The following is a 14834-nucleotide window of genomic DNA, read 5'->3' as shown; positions in this document are numbered from 1 at the left end:
ACACAACTGAAACACCAACTACAATTTCAACTTCTCCAACAAATCATACTAGGATTATAACTGGAACACCAAAATCCACCATGCATTCTACCACTCATGTTACAAAGGTATGATTGAACCTTATTTTATAATTTTACAGCCATGTACTTTCTCTGGTTTTGCAATCGTGTTTTCTCAACATACCCCCCCCCCCCCCCCCCCCAATTTGTACCAGGGACAAGAGTTTCATCCTTTTTGCAACTGCACTAAGGCCATATCCCTTGACAACAACACATTTCAAATACTTCCTCATCACTGTTCACCCATTGAAAACATAACTTGCAGCAATGGAAAGAAACCAGTTCTTCTATATGACAAGTTCCAGTGCTGTCAACATTACGCTTGTGATTGTGAGTCTTTTTTTGTAAATTTGGTTAGTGCTTTTGTTTTTGTTTTTTGTTTTTTTAATGACATATGTTTGTTTTGTTTTTTTAATCAATTTCATATTTTAATTTTTTGCCCTCTTTTTCCAGGTGAATGCAAAGGATGGGGCAATCATCATTACATTACATTTGATGGCTTCTATTACAATTATCAAGGAAACTGCACTTATGTTTTAATGCAAGAAATTAATCCAAGGCATCACTTAAGGATTTACATTGATAATGTGTTTGATTCCACTGAAGATGTTTCCCGTCTTCGATCTATAATTATTTTAAATGGATCGCAAATTTTCAATTTGACAAATCATAACCTTACTGGAAGATCAAATTTGGAGGTAAAGCAAGGACCAGTGATTCTCTATTGTTGCTTTGATCTTTCTTGCACCGGCAGTTATACAGTATTTGTATACAGTATTCATATTTGCCTAAAGTCATTCAAAGATAAGAGAACAACAAATAGAAGCACTCATTGTTAATTTTGAGTATTCAACCTTTTTTTTCATGGCACTGGTTTCTGATATAGGCACTGAAAAATGGAGTACGTCTGAAGCTGCCCTATTCACAAAATGGTGTTACAGTCATGAATTCAGGATTTGACTTGGTTTTGGAGATCCCTTCACTAGAAGTGGTCATTACATTTGGAGGAACTGGCTTCAGTGTTAATCTTCCATATAAAAACTTCGGCAATAATACCAAGGGTCATTGTGGTAAGAACTCTCTCTCTCTCGAGTAGCCCTTGGTTTGAGGTAAACCTCTATATTAATTGTATTATAATTACTGTCAGGAACATGTAACAATAACCCGAGTGATGACTGCATATTGCCTGGAGGTCAGCTTGCTGAAAGTTTTGCAGCGATGGCTGACAACTGGACTGCAAAAGATATTGGCCAAGGCAATTGCACTGTACCGCCTACAAAATCTACAAGTGCACAAGAACCACCACCTCTATACAAAACAGGCGTTTGTGAGCTGCTTAATAGCAGGTAGACATTATCCAATCTATTCTGCCAGATTATCTCCATTCCGTTTGCATTTAAAACACAATATTTTTCTTTTCTTTTTTACAGTCTCTTTGCAAAGTGCCATCCTATTATATCGCCATATAATTTCTACAAGGGTTGCATTTTTGATAGCAGCAATGTTAACAAAACAGAAGTGCTGTGCACAAGTTTGCAAACTTATGCAGCAGCCTGTGCTCGTGCTGGAGTTTGTGTTTACTGGAGGAACCACACTAAAACAGAAAAGTGGTGTGGTAAGAAAGCTTGCGATATTTAATTGTAATTTCATTGGCTTGTTTGAGGAATTTTTTTGTTATCCTATAGTATTTAGGAGATAAAACAGTCTACAGTACATGTTATTTAACAAATTGGTTTAACAGGATGTATATTTAAAAAAGATTTGTTTTTATATTTCACAAACAGCCAGTCACTGCCCATCACACCAAGTTTATCAGCCTTGTGGTCCTGCAGATCAGCCAACCTGTGAAGACAAGTAAGTTGTAATGGAAAAGGCATGTGTGTAAAGTGTCAAGCAACAAATTAGAAAAATATCCTTAATCTTGAAAACTGAAACAAATTTCAGAGTGACTCCTGAATGTTTTTATTAGAGGAAATGCTTTAAAAATAAATAAAACATCTAAGACTTTGGAAAATGCACAGCTCTAAAATAATTCTTATAAAGTTTATGTAAGCATTTGTATTAGTTTCCAATGGCTCGTAGGGTCATAGTCAATTCAATTTACATAGCACAAAATCTAAAAAAAATATTTGCCTCAAGGCACTTTAAATTTTAAGGTAACGACCCTAATATTATACAGAGAAGACCCTCTGTAGTTTTGCTGGCTTATGGCAAAACAACATTTGCCTCATTCAGCTAGGGGGTGAAGAGAGGGAGACAGGACAAAAGATGTGCTGTGGACGAGAGTCAGAGATTAATAAAAACTATGATTAAATGCAGAGTGGTATATAAACACAGAGAGAGTGAAAACAGTTCAGTAAGCAAGAGACACTTGTGGTATAATGCAAAGCCAACAAGCAGACTATTCCTGCTGCAGCAAATCTAAAGAATGGTTCGAGGACAATAAAGTAGTTCTACACATTTCCTGGTCAAAGTGACTCCAAGTTTCCTTACAGTGTTACTGATTAAAACCATCATCAACTTGGGCCTTACTCAGAGTTCCTATCAGAATTCTGACTTTTTAAACAGATTTAGTCCTCAGCTCAGATAAAATAATCAAAAACACTTGCACTCAGTACTCAAGTAAATATGACTCATTCAAACACACATTCCTTTTCTGCATCTAAGTGTTTTCTTTTCTAACATTCACACACACTCTGATAAACACACCATAGGCAACTTCAGTTAAGTATTTTGATTAAGGATAATTTGGCATAGAGATTGGAGCAACCAGGGATTACATCAAGTACTTGAGGGTGGTTGTGGCTCAAGAGGTAAGCCGCAACAGAGGGTTATTTGCAATACGATAGATGATGCAGAGATGGATGTATGTGTCACGGCGAGTGAGAAGAGCCGTGTGGAAGAAATGAAGGAGGATCCAAGCGCAGGCAGTCGTGAAGGTGTGAAGGTGGTTTATTGAATAAATGGCAAAGGAAAAATGGCAAACGAAGACAAATGAAACTATACTGGAAAACAACTGAACTACAGTGCAGAAACCAGAACATGAACATGGAGGGTGAGCAGAGGCAGACGATGGTAGACAGCAGGGAACACACGGATGAAACATGGTGAATACACAGACGGACCAGCAACTACAATGACAGAGGACACGACTTAAATACACAGAGAAACACAGGGGAATTACACACAGGTGGTGGACACAGCTGGGAATAATCAACAAGACGAGACAGAGGTAAAACTGAACACACTCACATGAGAAGCAGACCTTCACAATAAAACAGGAACAAGAAACCATCACACTAAGACGCAGACTCGACATAGAGAGACAGACAGAAAATGACACATGGAACTAAACTAAACCTGCAAAAACATGACAACTCAAAATACTGGGTCAAACTGACCCAGAACCGTGACAGTACCGACCCTCCAAGGGCTGTGTCCCGACAGCCCAAAACAAAAAAAAAGAGCACCAGACCAAGGCGGGCGGAGGGGGTCCAGGAAGGAGGGTCCGAAACAAAAAACAAGGAGCACAAGAGTCCAAACACACAAGAAAACAGTCCAAGAACACAGGAAAACAGATCAAAAACAAAACCAAATCAGAGCTCAACAAGAGTCCATGAAAAGTTCAGGGGGCCGACCGTGCACATGGCAACGGCGGCGACGGGCAAACAGTTCTGGAGGCCGACCGTGCACACGGCCACGGCGCAGGCAAAACCAATCGGGAGGCCGACCACTTGGAAGGCAGTGGTGGCCACTGAGCAGGTCTGGAGGTCGGCTGCGATGCCAGCGGCGGCGACGAACTCTTTCCGGAGGCCGTCCACAATGGCCATGAAGCCAACTTAGAGGCCTGGAAAAAAAATCGCCAGAGGTGAGGCAGAATAGGCCGAGCGGGCTCTGCCGGCGGTGTTGCAACCGCAGGACCAGACGAGGCAGGACCAGACGAGGCAGGACCAGACGAAGGCGGAGCTGAAGCTGGACCAGACGAAGGCGGAGCTGAAGCTGGATCAGGCGGAGGCGGAGCTGGACCAGACGAAGACGAAGGCGAAGCTGGACCTGACGGCAGCGGGACGGCTGCGGAACCTGACGGCAGCGGGACGGCTGCGGAACCTGACGGCAGCGGGACGGCTGCGGAACCTGAAGGCAGCCGGACACCTGCAGGCGGTGATGCTGCAGGAGGTGATGTGGATGCAGGCAACGGTGTAGAAGTCACAGGGGATGATTCAGCAGGTGGTGGCTGAACAAACTTCCCCGGACCGTCAGCAGACGTGAGGATGTGCTTGCTGGGTACTCCAGGACCCCCAGCAAATGAGGCGTGGTGCTGGACGGGCTCCTCGGACCCACCAGCTGACTTGGCTTGAAGCTGGACGGGCGACTCGGACCCACCAGCAGACGACACTTGAGGCTTGACGGGCGACTCGGACCCACCAGCAGACGACACTTGAGGCTGGACGGGTGACTCGGGCCCTCCAGCAGACGACACTTGAGGCTGGACGAGCGACTCGGGCCCTCCAGCAGACGACACTTGAGGCTGGCTGGGTTCTCCCGAACCCCCAGCTGACGACACTTGAGGCTGGCTGGGTTCTCCCGAACCCCCAGCTGACGACACTTGAGGCTGGCTGGGTTCTCCCGAAACCCCAGCTAACATGGCTTGAGACTGGACGGGCTCCTCTGGCCCTCCGGTGGAAACAGACACTGAAGCAGCAGGTACGGAGACCTCCGCCAGTGTGGACACTGGCTGGGACTGAGCAGCACAGTGGCTAGACTCAGGCAGCAACAGTGGGATGCAGTCCTCAGAGGGCTGAAAGTGTTCCCCAATACACTCAGCAGAGGACAGAGGCAGACGGGTGAACTCACTTGAACTCTCAGGGGGTGCTGAGAGCTGAGACTGTTCTGGTGAGTTCTCCGGTGAGGCTGCTGGCGCTGGCGTCTTGACCTCTAGGGGTCCAGAGTTAGCTGGTGACTGACACCCAGTCTCTGGGGAGGCCCTAGAGGGAGCAACTGTCTCTGACATGGCCAGCTTAAGAGAACCAGCAGATATTGTGGTGAAGTGTGTTCCCTGCTTTGAATGAGACAGTGAGGATGGTGGCTGAGTAAATGAGCGGGCAGACAGCTGAACTGGTGGCGACAGAGCAATAGGCAGCGAAGCGGCTACAGACTGACCTACAGGTAGCGGAGACGATTGTAGTGGAGTCATAATGAGTGGTGGAGTGGCTGACTGAACGGAGGGCAGCGCGGCTGCTGACTGAAGGGAGGGCAGCGTGGCTGCTGACTGAACGGAGGGCAGCGCGGCTGCTGACTGAACTGAGGGCAGCGCAGCTGCTGATTGAACCGTTAACTGAATTGCAGACCCAACGTTAAACTGTGGTGAAAGTGTGGATGGGAGAACATGATCAGGAAAAACTGTTTTGGTGAGGTTTACAACTTCCCCTGAATGAATCAGTGCAGGTGAAAAAGGGTCCCAAACATTTTCATTGTCTAAATTCATAATACCAGGCTTGGAAACAGAATGGAAACAGTCATTAACACAGAGCGTAGGCTCAAGAGAAACAGTCTTTGAAGCAGTGGCCATGGGTGAGACAGAAAAATTATTGTTATCTTCAGAAGACACACAAACAATAGCTCCAGAAAACACAGTCACAGAGTCTGACGCAGCAGAAAAAGTGTCCCTTTCACTCACCACAGCCGATTGTTTACATGTCTCGACATCCGGCTGTGGGGTGCCACGCCGACGGCGCAAACGTCGCTTCTTTCTTGGAGACGGCTCCGACAGGCCGGGTAATCCCTCGTCCGGCGGTTCGGACGGCACGTCCTCCGTTGAAGTGAGCAGGCGAGCAGTAGCGGCGGGGGGGTGTAGGTGAAGCTCGTGGAGAACGAAATTCTCCCAAAGCTATCATATACAGTGAAGACATAACATCACTAACAAGATAATGGGCCTCTGTGAGAGGAATTTAGGTAGCTGCTTTGCACTGGGTTGGCACATGGCACTGAAGAAGTGGAGGAATTATATGCTATATGCTTTACAACTCCTTCAGAAATACATCTGCAATAATGAAATATATTCCCACTGCTATATGATCCATAATTGTAAATGTAAACATGAATGTTGCCATGAATTATCATTTTACAAAATCAGTGTTTATCCGTAGTTTCAGCGTTTCTTCAGTTTGGCCCCTGGAAGACAATAGACTATGGTTTCAAGGTATCTCTGTCTTCTGTTTGTCAAAAGGTTTGTTTCCAAGTGAGGTAAAACAATTTGAAACGTAAATGGGTTGTCCTGTTTTCTCAACTGCTCTGGACAATCTGTTGGGGGAAAGCTAATAGTGGTTAAACTACTTTCAGGGGCCTGTCTAGCTACACTTATTACAAGTATTGTCATTATTAAAGGAGGTTGAGGAGCAGTTAAACATTTGACACAGTAAGTAGGAAATTGTGGAAGGGACAAAAAGTAAAATTTAATTTATAGATATTAAATGAAGGCATTAATTATGCATGATATGTCATCATCGTATATCATCGTGCTTCCTAGCAGCCACCTAACAAGTTATTTCCTCATAAGTCAACTACAAAGACTGGCATGATTAGTAAATTTGTGCCAGTCAAATCCGACCTGACACTGCTCCCTAAATCACTCTGCTTCACGTCTCCTCTTGCAGTTAAGCAGAAACAACACTCTGCCACTAAATATATGTATTTATTTATGCATTTTATACATTTGTTAAAGACCCTTTAGTTTAAAAATACAGGGTACATTAGATTGGGAACAGCTTTCCAGGTTGAATTTAGTCTTCTCATAGTGGGATTGACACACTAATGTGTTTGAATGATGCAACGCTTTTAGGTTACTGCTATCACTGATTCCTTTTTTTTCTTGTGTCATGGTCTTCAACATGACATTTATTATTCACTGAGTCGTCAGACCTTTTTTTTTTGCCTTTTTATATTACCTAAACTAACTAAGAAACTACAGGCAGATCCACACAAAAATGGGCAGAAGCTAGCAAAAGGAAGCAAAAAGGTATGTCACATTTTGAGCAACGCTGCTCTTAATCAGAGGATAATAAACACTGTGATGCCATTTCAAATAATGTTATGCTACACACAGTGAGGTTACATGAATGTAAGATGCAGATGTAAACATATTTGTATTACAACATTCAATTCAATTCAGTTCAATTTTATTTATATAGCGCCAAATCACAACAAAAGTTGCCTCAAGGCGCTTCATAGGTACAGAGAAAAACCCAACAATCATATGACCCCCTATGAGCAAGCACTTTGGCGACAGTGGGAAGGAAAAACTCCCTTTTAACAGGAAGAAACCTCCAGCATAACCAGGCTCAGGGAGGGGCGGCCATCTGCTGCGACCGGTTGGGGTGAGAGAAGGAAGACAGGATAATAGACATGCTGTGGAAGAGAGACAGAGGTTAATAACAGATATAGTTCAATGCAGAGAGGTCTATTAACACATACTGAGTGAGAAAGGTGACTGGAAAGAAAAAACTCAATGCATCATGGGAATCCCCGGCATCCTACGTCTATTGCAGCACAACTAAGGGAGGATTCAGGGTCACCTGGTCCAGCCCTAACTATATGCTTTAGCAAAAAGGAAACTTTTAAGCCTAATCTTGAAAGTAGAGATAGTGTCTGTCTCCTGAATCCAAACTGGAAGCTGGTTCCACAGAAGAGGGGACTGAATACTGAAGGCTCTCCCTCCCATTCTACTTTTTGCAGTAGTCCAGCCTGGAAGTAATAAATGCTTGAACTAGTTTTTCAGCGTCAATCTGAGACGGGTTATTTCTAACTTTAGAGATTTTGCGCAAATGGAAGAAAGCAGTCTTACATATCTGTTTAATATGTGCGTTGAAGGACATGTCCTGGTCAAAAATGACTCCAAGGTTCCTCACAGCGTTACTGGAGACCAAGGTAATGCCGCCCAGAGTAAGAATCTGGTTAGATACCATATTTCTAAGATTTTCAGCTCCGAGTAAAATAACCTCAGTTTTATCCGAATTAAGAAGCAGAAAGTTAGCGGCCATCCAGGTCTTTATGTCTTTAAGACATTCCTGCAGTTTAACTAATTGGTGTGTGTTATCTGGCTTCATGGACAGAGTTGGGTGTCATCTGCATAGCAGTGAAAATGTATGCTGTGTTTTCTAATGTTACTGCCTAAGGGAAGCATGTATAATGTTAACCGAATTGGTCCTAGCACTGAGCCCTGTGGAACACCATAATTGACCTTAGTGTGTGAAGAGGACTCTCCATTTAAATGTACAAATTGGAATCTATTAGATAGATATGATACAAACCACTGCAGCGCAGTACCTGTAATACCTACAGCATGTTCTAATCGCTCTAATAGGATATTATGGTCAACAGTATCAAACGCTGCACTAAGCTAGCAGGACAAGCACAGAGATGAGTCCACTGTCAGAGGCCATAAGAAGATCATTTGTAACCTTCACTAAAGCTGTTTCTGTGCTGTGATGAGCTCTGAAACCTGACTGAAACTCTTCAAATAAGCCATTCCTCTGCAAATGATCTGTTAGCTGTTTGACAACTACTCTCTCAAGGTTTTTTGATATGAAAGAAAGGTTGGAGATTGGCCTATAATTAGCTAAGACTGTTGGGTCTAGAGATGGTTAACATGACTGAAGGACAATAAACAAAAAGAAGAATCTTTATTATGTGGGGCTCAAATCAACCAGTAAAACTGCTCATGCCTCTATATTGTATTTATAGATTTTCAAAGGTGTACAAATTCCATAGTTGCTGTGACAGTGAGGTTTCACAAACAGTGTTGCAATTTAGTGTATAAATATTTTAGTAAATACTTTACACTTGCAGTGAAAAACAAATGCAGAGAGAAAAACACCCGATAGGCTATCCTAAACTGCTGTCAGACCTGTTAACTATCATGAAGGATCGGACAACTTTAAAGACATTACACAGAAATGTAAAATATCAGCTAATGACCAACAAGAACAAATGTAAGAAATAAACTTGGGATGTTGAAACACATAAATATCAAACATGCAGATGCCACTTGCACATGTTCAGTTCCGGTACAACTGGGAGGGGTCACAGTATGAGTTATTTATTCTATTTTTTTTAAGCTGGTGAAATTCTAGTGTTAAGATTTACCAGATTTAGAAATGCCTGATTGTTGGTCACATTTTTTCTGGTGCAACTAATAGATCAAACTGGAGCCCTGCCATGTGTTTTTTTTTTGTTTTTTGTTTTGGTCCTCCCAGCAATGGGAAACAGTTTGTGTTATTTGCCTTGAAAATCCATTATAGTCAAAAGGGCTAATGCTTTTTCTCACTGTCTGAATATTTTAGTTCTTACGAACCCACCATGAACTTTACTGCTGAGGGCTGTTTTTGTCCTGATGGAATGAAACTTTTCAGCAGACAGTCCAACATATGTGTGAAAACATGTGGTAAGTTTGGTATAATTGCCCGAGTTGAATCATTTCAGTGAATACACATTGTGATGCTTGTGATCTATATGTGTGGAGGAAATTCTAAGTGACTTGTAATATAAGAAATCGCTTTACTGCAAGCAGTGAATGAATGATTATGTTTGGAATTAATTACAATTAAGATTAAATAATTTTGTTTCAACAGGATGTCTTGATCCTGAGGGTAATTCTCGTGAGGTGAGCAAAGTCTTAATTTCATGTTCAGTTAAAATCCTAACCTTTACTTAGCTGCAAGAGACAAATGTGACATATCAAATGAAACCACAGTATTATATATTACTTTCTATATGACTTTCAGTTCAATGAAAGATTTGAGCTCAAATGCCAGAAGTGCACCTGTGAAGAATCCACAAAGACTGTGACTTGCAAGCCTAAGGAGTGCCCAAAACCAAACATAACAGAATGCTCTGATGATGGATTTGTCCTCATCAACCAAACTGATCCATCAGATCCCTGCTGTTCTACCCCTGTTTGCCGTAAGACTTGTAGCATCAAGGCAATCGTGTGTTTAATGTGTTTAGATGACTGTTAGCTCATGTTAATTCTTGACTCTGAATAAATGTTTTATCATCTCCACAGAGTGTAAACCTGGCGGTTGCCCAGACATAGATGTGACCTGTTCAATTGGAAAAAAGCCAGTTGTCAGTATTCCTAAGGGAAAATGCTGTCCAGAACTTAGATGCGGTAAACTAAAGACTGCAGTTTAAATTGATGCATAACCTAATGACAAAATTAGCACTTTCACTTATCTTTAGTCATTTTTTACTTTTTCCTAGAACCTAAAAAGGTTTGTGTTCGGAATGAGACTGAATACCAGGTAAATAAGAAGCAAATGATTGGCCACCTTTTTTACCTTTAAGGATTTCTACTGCACATAATTCTGTACGGCTATTTTCTGTTTATCTGCTAGCCTGGTTCTTCAGTTCCTGGGTCTGTATGTCAGGAGTGTACCTGTGAGGCTGAACAAAATTCTACTGTAATAAGCTGTAAGGATCAGGAATGTAACAAAACGTGTGACATGGTAAGAAACACCCAGTTTAAACAATATCAGTGTAGTGTAGATGTAGCTTTGTTATATTGCACTTGGCAACCAAAATGTGCCCCCTCTCTTTGTCTTTCAGGGATATGAATATGTAAAAACTGATTCAGATGAGTGCTGCGGGAAGTGTGTGCAGACACACTGTGTTGTCAATATTAACGGATCCAAGCAACTCTTGTCTGTAAGTTGGCTGCAAGGCCACATGCTTATGTTTATTTATGTTTAAATAAATATGTGTGTGTACATATATATCTCTCTCAATTATCTTCAGCAAGGAGAAACCTGGTCACCAACTGAGAATAGGTGTGATGAGTATACCTGTGTTAAGAATGGTGAGATTTTAACAACAAGCACTTCACACACAGTCTGCCCAGTATTCAATGAGAGCAGCTGTCAGCCTGTAAGTATCCATTTTCTCATTATTCATCTTGTTTGCATTCATCTGTGTGAACAGAAGTTGAACAACTTTCGTTGCTGTATATTTTCTTGTATTTAGTCGTTGTTGTATATTTTCCTTCTTAGGGGACAATTCAAACTGCAGCAAACGGCTGTTGTAAAATTTGTGAGTATAACATTTGAGTTTGTTTTAGGTTAAGATACTTAAATTAAAATAGGCTAACTGTGCATCTTTTTTGAAAAGGCGCAGAGAAGGAGAAGGCATGCAAGTTCATGTCCATGAAAACCAATATTACACACAACAACTGTACGTCTGCCCAGGAGGTAGATATGCCATATTGCGAAGGATCCTGCAACACTTATACCATGTAAGGATAATCTTAAAAATAATTTCCTCTGAAACGTTTTAAAAAATACTATTATATAGTTTCAGTATTGATTAAACCCATCCTCTTCTGTATTCAGGTACTCTAAAGAAGCAGCAGTCATGCAGCATTCTTGTTCCTGCTGTAAGGAGACATGCTTCAGCAATCGCACTGTAGACCTGGTCTGCCCAAATGGAGACACGGTCCCCTACACATACATGTATGTGGAGGAGTGTGGTTGTACCAACACAGAATGCACCGCAGCTGCTGGACAACATATTCGCAGGAAGCGAAGCTTCACACTGCTGTGATAAGCCAGTCTGTGTATGAGGAACACGTTTCCTCCCATATTATTAAAGCAATCATTAAATGTCTACAAAATAAATGCCAATATAAGGAGAGCATTTATGAACATTGATTCAATAAAAAGGATGCAACTCAGTTCATGTGTCATTGTTTTCAGTGTCTTGTATATGCCACTTAACCATGTATGACAGAAATTGGAATTGTTTTTGCCAAGTTTAATGATAAAACAGTCCTTTATTTATCTATCTCCCAGTTTTGCATGGTTTCCTTTAAATATGCTACTGCAAAGAGAACAAATTACCCTGTAATATTTTCAACATGGAGAAGTATATTGCTTTGTATTACAAAAAGCAAACCAAAAAAAAAAAATTCAATATTCAAATATTTAAGGTATCAAAAAGTTAAGGTTATTCAAGTATTCTCTTAATTTTGTTACACAGTCGTTTGCATGTGTATTGTGTATTGTGTGTGTATATATATATATATATATATATATATATATATATATATATATATATACACATACATATATATACATACATATATATACATACATACATATATATATATATATACACATACATATATATACATACATACATACATATACATACATAGCAGCTGGATAGCGTAGTGGTTAGACTACACGCCTTTGGAACAGAGGATCGCAAGTTCGATTCCTGCCTGGGGCGTCTGTATCCAGTAAGGGTCCTAAGGCTAGACCCCCTATGCTAAGCAAGCCTACCGCAGACATGAGCGAGACAGATAAATATGAAGGCATGCCGGCTCGGACGTCGCCTGGATCAACAAGGTCCGCGTCAGGTGTTGAGGAACCAGGGCACCCTGACGAAAAGTGGGCTACTGGAACAAGAAGGCATCGGTGGGCAAGAGACGAAAACAGGGCGTTGTTGGAATGCTACTACGCAAGTAACCCCGGCGGAAGGGGCTACATGAATAGGATGAGGGACCTATGGATTCTTCGATACCCAACATCCACAATGACGGCGAAACAACTAGTAGCTCAGTGTTCCAACATTCGAAAGAAGGGACTGCTCTCACAGCTAGAGATTGACGAGGTACAAGGAGGTACGGCAAGGAGGAGTCAGGACGCCAGGTCAGGGGGGAGATATCATCACCCCCACCCGAGATTGGGTACATAGCCCCAAGTGCGAAGGATCGTTGAGTGCGAGAGGAACTGACCTGAAAAATAGGATCATGAAACCTCGATCCCCCGTAGCCGGTTACCAAGATTACGTGAAGTACCCTCAGAAGGTCTGCTAGATGATGTTAATGCAGCACTACGGGCAATACCTACAACCACGATTACCGACACTAACAAGCTGATCTACAGTACGGCAACAGTGATCAGTGAGATGCTTGGCTACAAGTTGAACAGCGACAAGGAGCAGTACCCTCCATGGAGAAGGAGGCTAGAGGGCAAGATCAAAGTAGCACGGAGGGAGGTTAGCCAACTAACGGAGTTGCAGAAAGGTGCGACAAATAAGGTGCCTAAGAAATACAGCAAGCTGTCCATACCTGAGGCCTTGGAAACTGCCAAGCAAAGACTCACAGCCTTGGCCAGCCGCTTGAGGAGGTACACCAGAGAGATAGAAGGCAGGAGAATAAACCAACTCTCAGTGGCAAGAGAACAGCACCACCAAGGCTGGAGACGGAGCAATACTGGAAGAGCATATGGGAGAAGGATGCAATGCTCAGTGGCTAGAGGATCTGAGGGCAGACCACAGCGACCTCCCTGAACAGGGTCCAGTAACCATCACAGTGGCAGATATCCAAGAAAGGGTCTCCAGTATGAAGAGTTGGACAGCACCAGGGCCCGACATGGTTCACGCCTACTGGCTGAAGAAGCTGACTGCACTCCACGAGCATCTGGCAACACAAATGAACCAGCTGCTAGTTAACGAGAGACACCCGGAATGGCTAACTGAAGGCCGGACGGTCCTGATCCCCAAGGACCCCAAGAAGGGACCGGTCCCCTCCAACTACCGACCAATAACCTGCCTCAGTACTACATGGAAGCTCCTGTCAGGCATCATATCGGCTAAGATGAACATGGGTCAATACATGAGCGGGACACAGAAAGGAATTGGCAAGAATACCAGAGGCGCAAAACACCAGCTACTGGTAGACAGAACAATCAGCCGAGACTGCAAGACCAGACTGACCAACCTGTGCACTGCCTGGATTGATTACAAGAAGGCCTATGACTCAATGCCCCACAGCTGGATACTGGAATGCCTAGAATTGTACAAGATCAATGGGACCCTAAGAGCCTTCATCAGGAACTCAATGGGGATGTGGCGTAAAACACTAGAGGCCAACTCCAAGCCCATAGCACAAGTCACCATCAAGTGCGGGATCTACCAAGGAGATGCTCTGTCCGCACTGCTGTTCTGCATAGGCCTGAACCCCCTCAGTGAGATCATTAACAAGACTGGCTACGGATACCGACTACGGAACGGAGCAGTTGTCAGCCACCTCCTGTACATGGATGACATCAAGCTGTATGCCAAGAGTGAACGAGACATCGATTCACTGATCCACACTACCAGGCTATACAGCAATGACATTGGAATGTCGTTCGGACTGGAGAAGTGTAGTCGGATGGTAACAAAGAGAGGGAAGGTAGTCAGAACTGAGGGGATTGAACTACCAGAAGGCAACATTGCAGACATAGAGGACAGTTACAAGTACTTGGGGATCCCGCAGGCGAATGGGAACCATGAAGAGGCCGCTAGAAAAGCTGCAACCACCAAGTACCTGCAGAGGGTCAGGCAAGTCCTGAGGAGTCAGCTGAATGGTAAGAACAAGATCCGGGCCATCAACACGTACGCCCTGCCCGTGATCAGGTACCCTGCTGGGGTAATAGGCTGGCCAAAGGAGGAGATAGAAGCCACTGACATAAAGACAAGAAAGCTCCTTACCATGCATGGAGGGTTTCACCCCAAATCCAGCACCCTGAGGCTGTACGCTAAGCGGAAGGAAGGGGGCCGGGGACTGGTGAGTGTCAGCACCACAGTCCAGGATGAGACAACGAACATCCAAGAATACATTGGGAAGATGGCCCCAACTGACCGAGTGCTCAGTGAATACCTCAGGCAGCAGAAACCCAAGAAAGAGGAGGGAGACGAGGAACCATCATGGAAGGACAGGCCCCTGCACGGTATGTA

General features: G+C 43.3%; 1 protein-coding gene across 1 annotated transcript; it reads left to right on the top strand.

Moving 5' to 3' along the window:
- Window positions 1-80: 80 nt before the first annotated feature.
- Window positions 81-11651, top strand: LOC146628001 (intestinal mucin-like protein). The gene is made up of 18 exons (XM_085359423.1): window positions 81-107; window positions 215-389; window positions 513-757; window positions 946-1129; window positions 1207-1405; window positions 1490-1674; window positions 1844-1913; window positions 9398-9498; window positions 9686-9717; window positions 9839-10016; window positions 10120-10224; window positions 10317-10357; window positions 10451-10561; window positions 10662-10760; window positions 10851-10979; window positions 11102-11141; window positions 11220-11343; window positions 11441-11651. The coding sequence occupies exons 1-18, from the start codon at window positions 81-83 to the stop codon at window positions 11649-11651; spliced, it is 2256 nt and encodes a 751-aa protein (XP_085215549.1).
- The last annotated feature ends 3183 nt before the right edge of the window (window positions 11652-14834 follow it).

Source organism: Diplotaxodon limnothrissa, linkage group LG7, assembly GCF_057381915.1.
Source record: "Diplotaxodon limnothrissa isolate DT_005_m linkage group LG7, D_limnothrissa_male_GT1.1, whole genome shotgun sequence".
Taxonomy (NCBI): Eukaryota; Metazoa; Chordata; class Actinopteri; order Cichliformes; family Cichlidae; genus Diplotaxodon; species Diplotaxodon limnothrissa.
The sequence above is the reverse complement of the archived record's forward strand: the minus strand, read 5'-3'. Positions and strand labels throughout refer to the sequence as shown.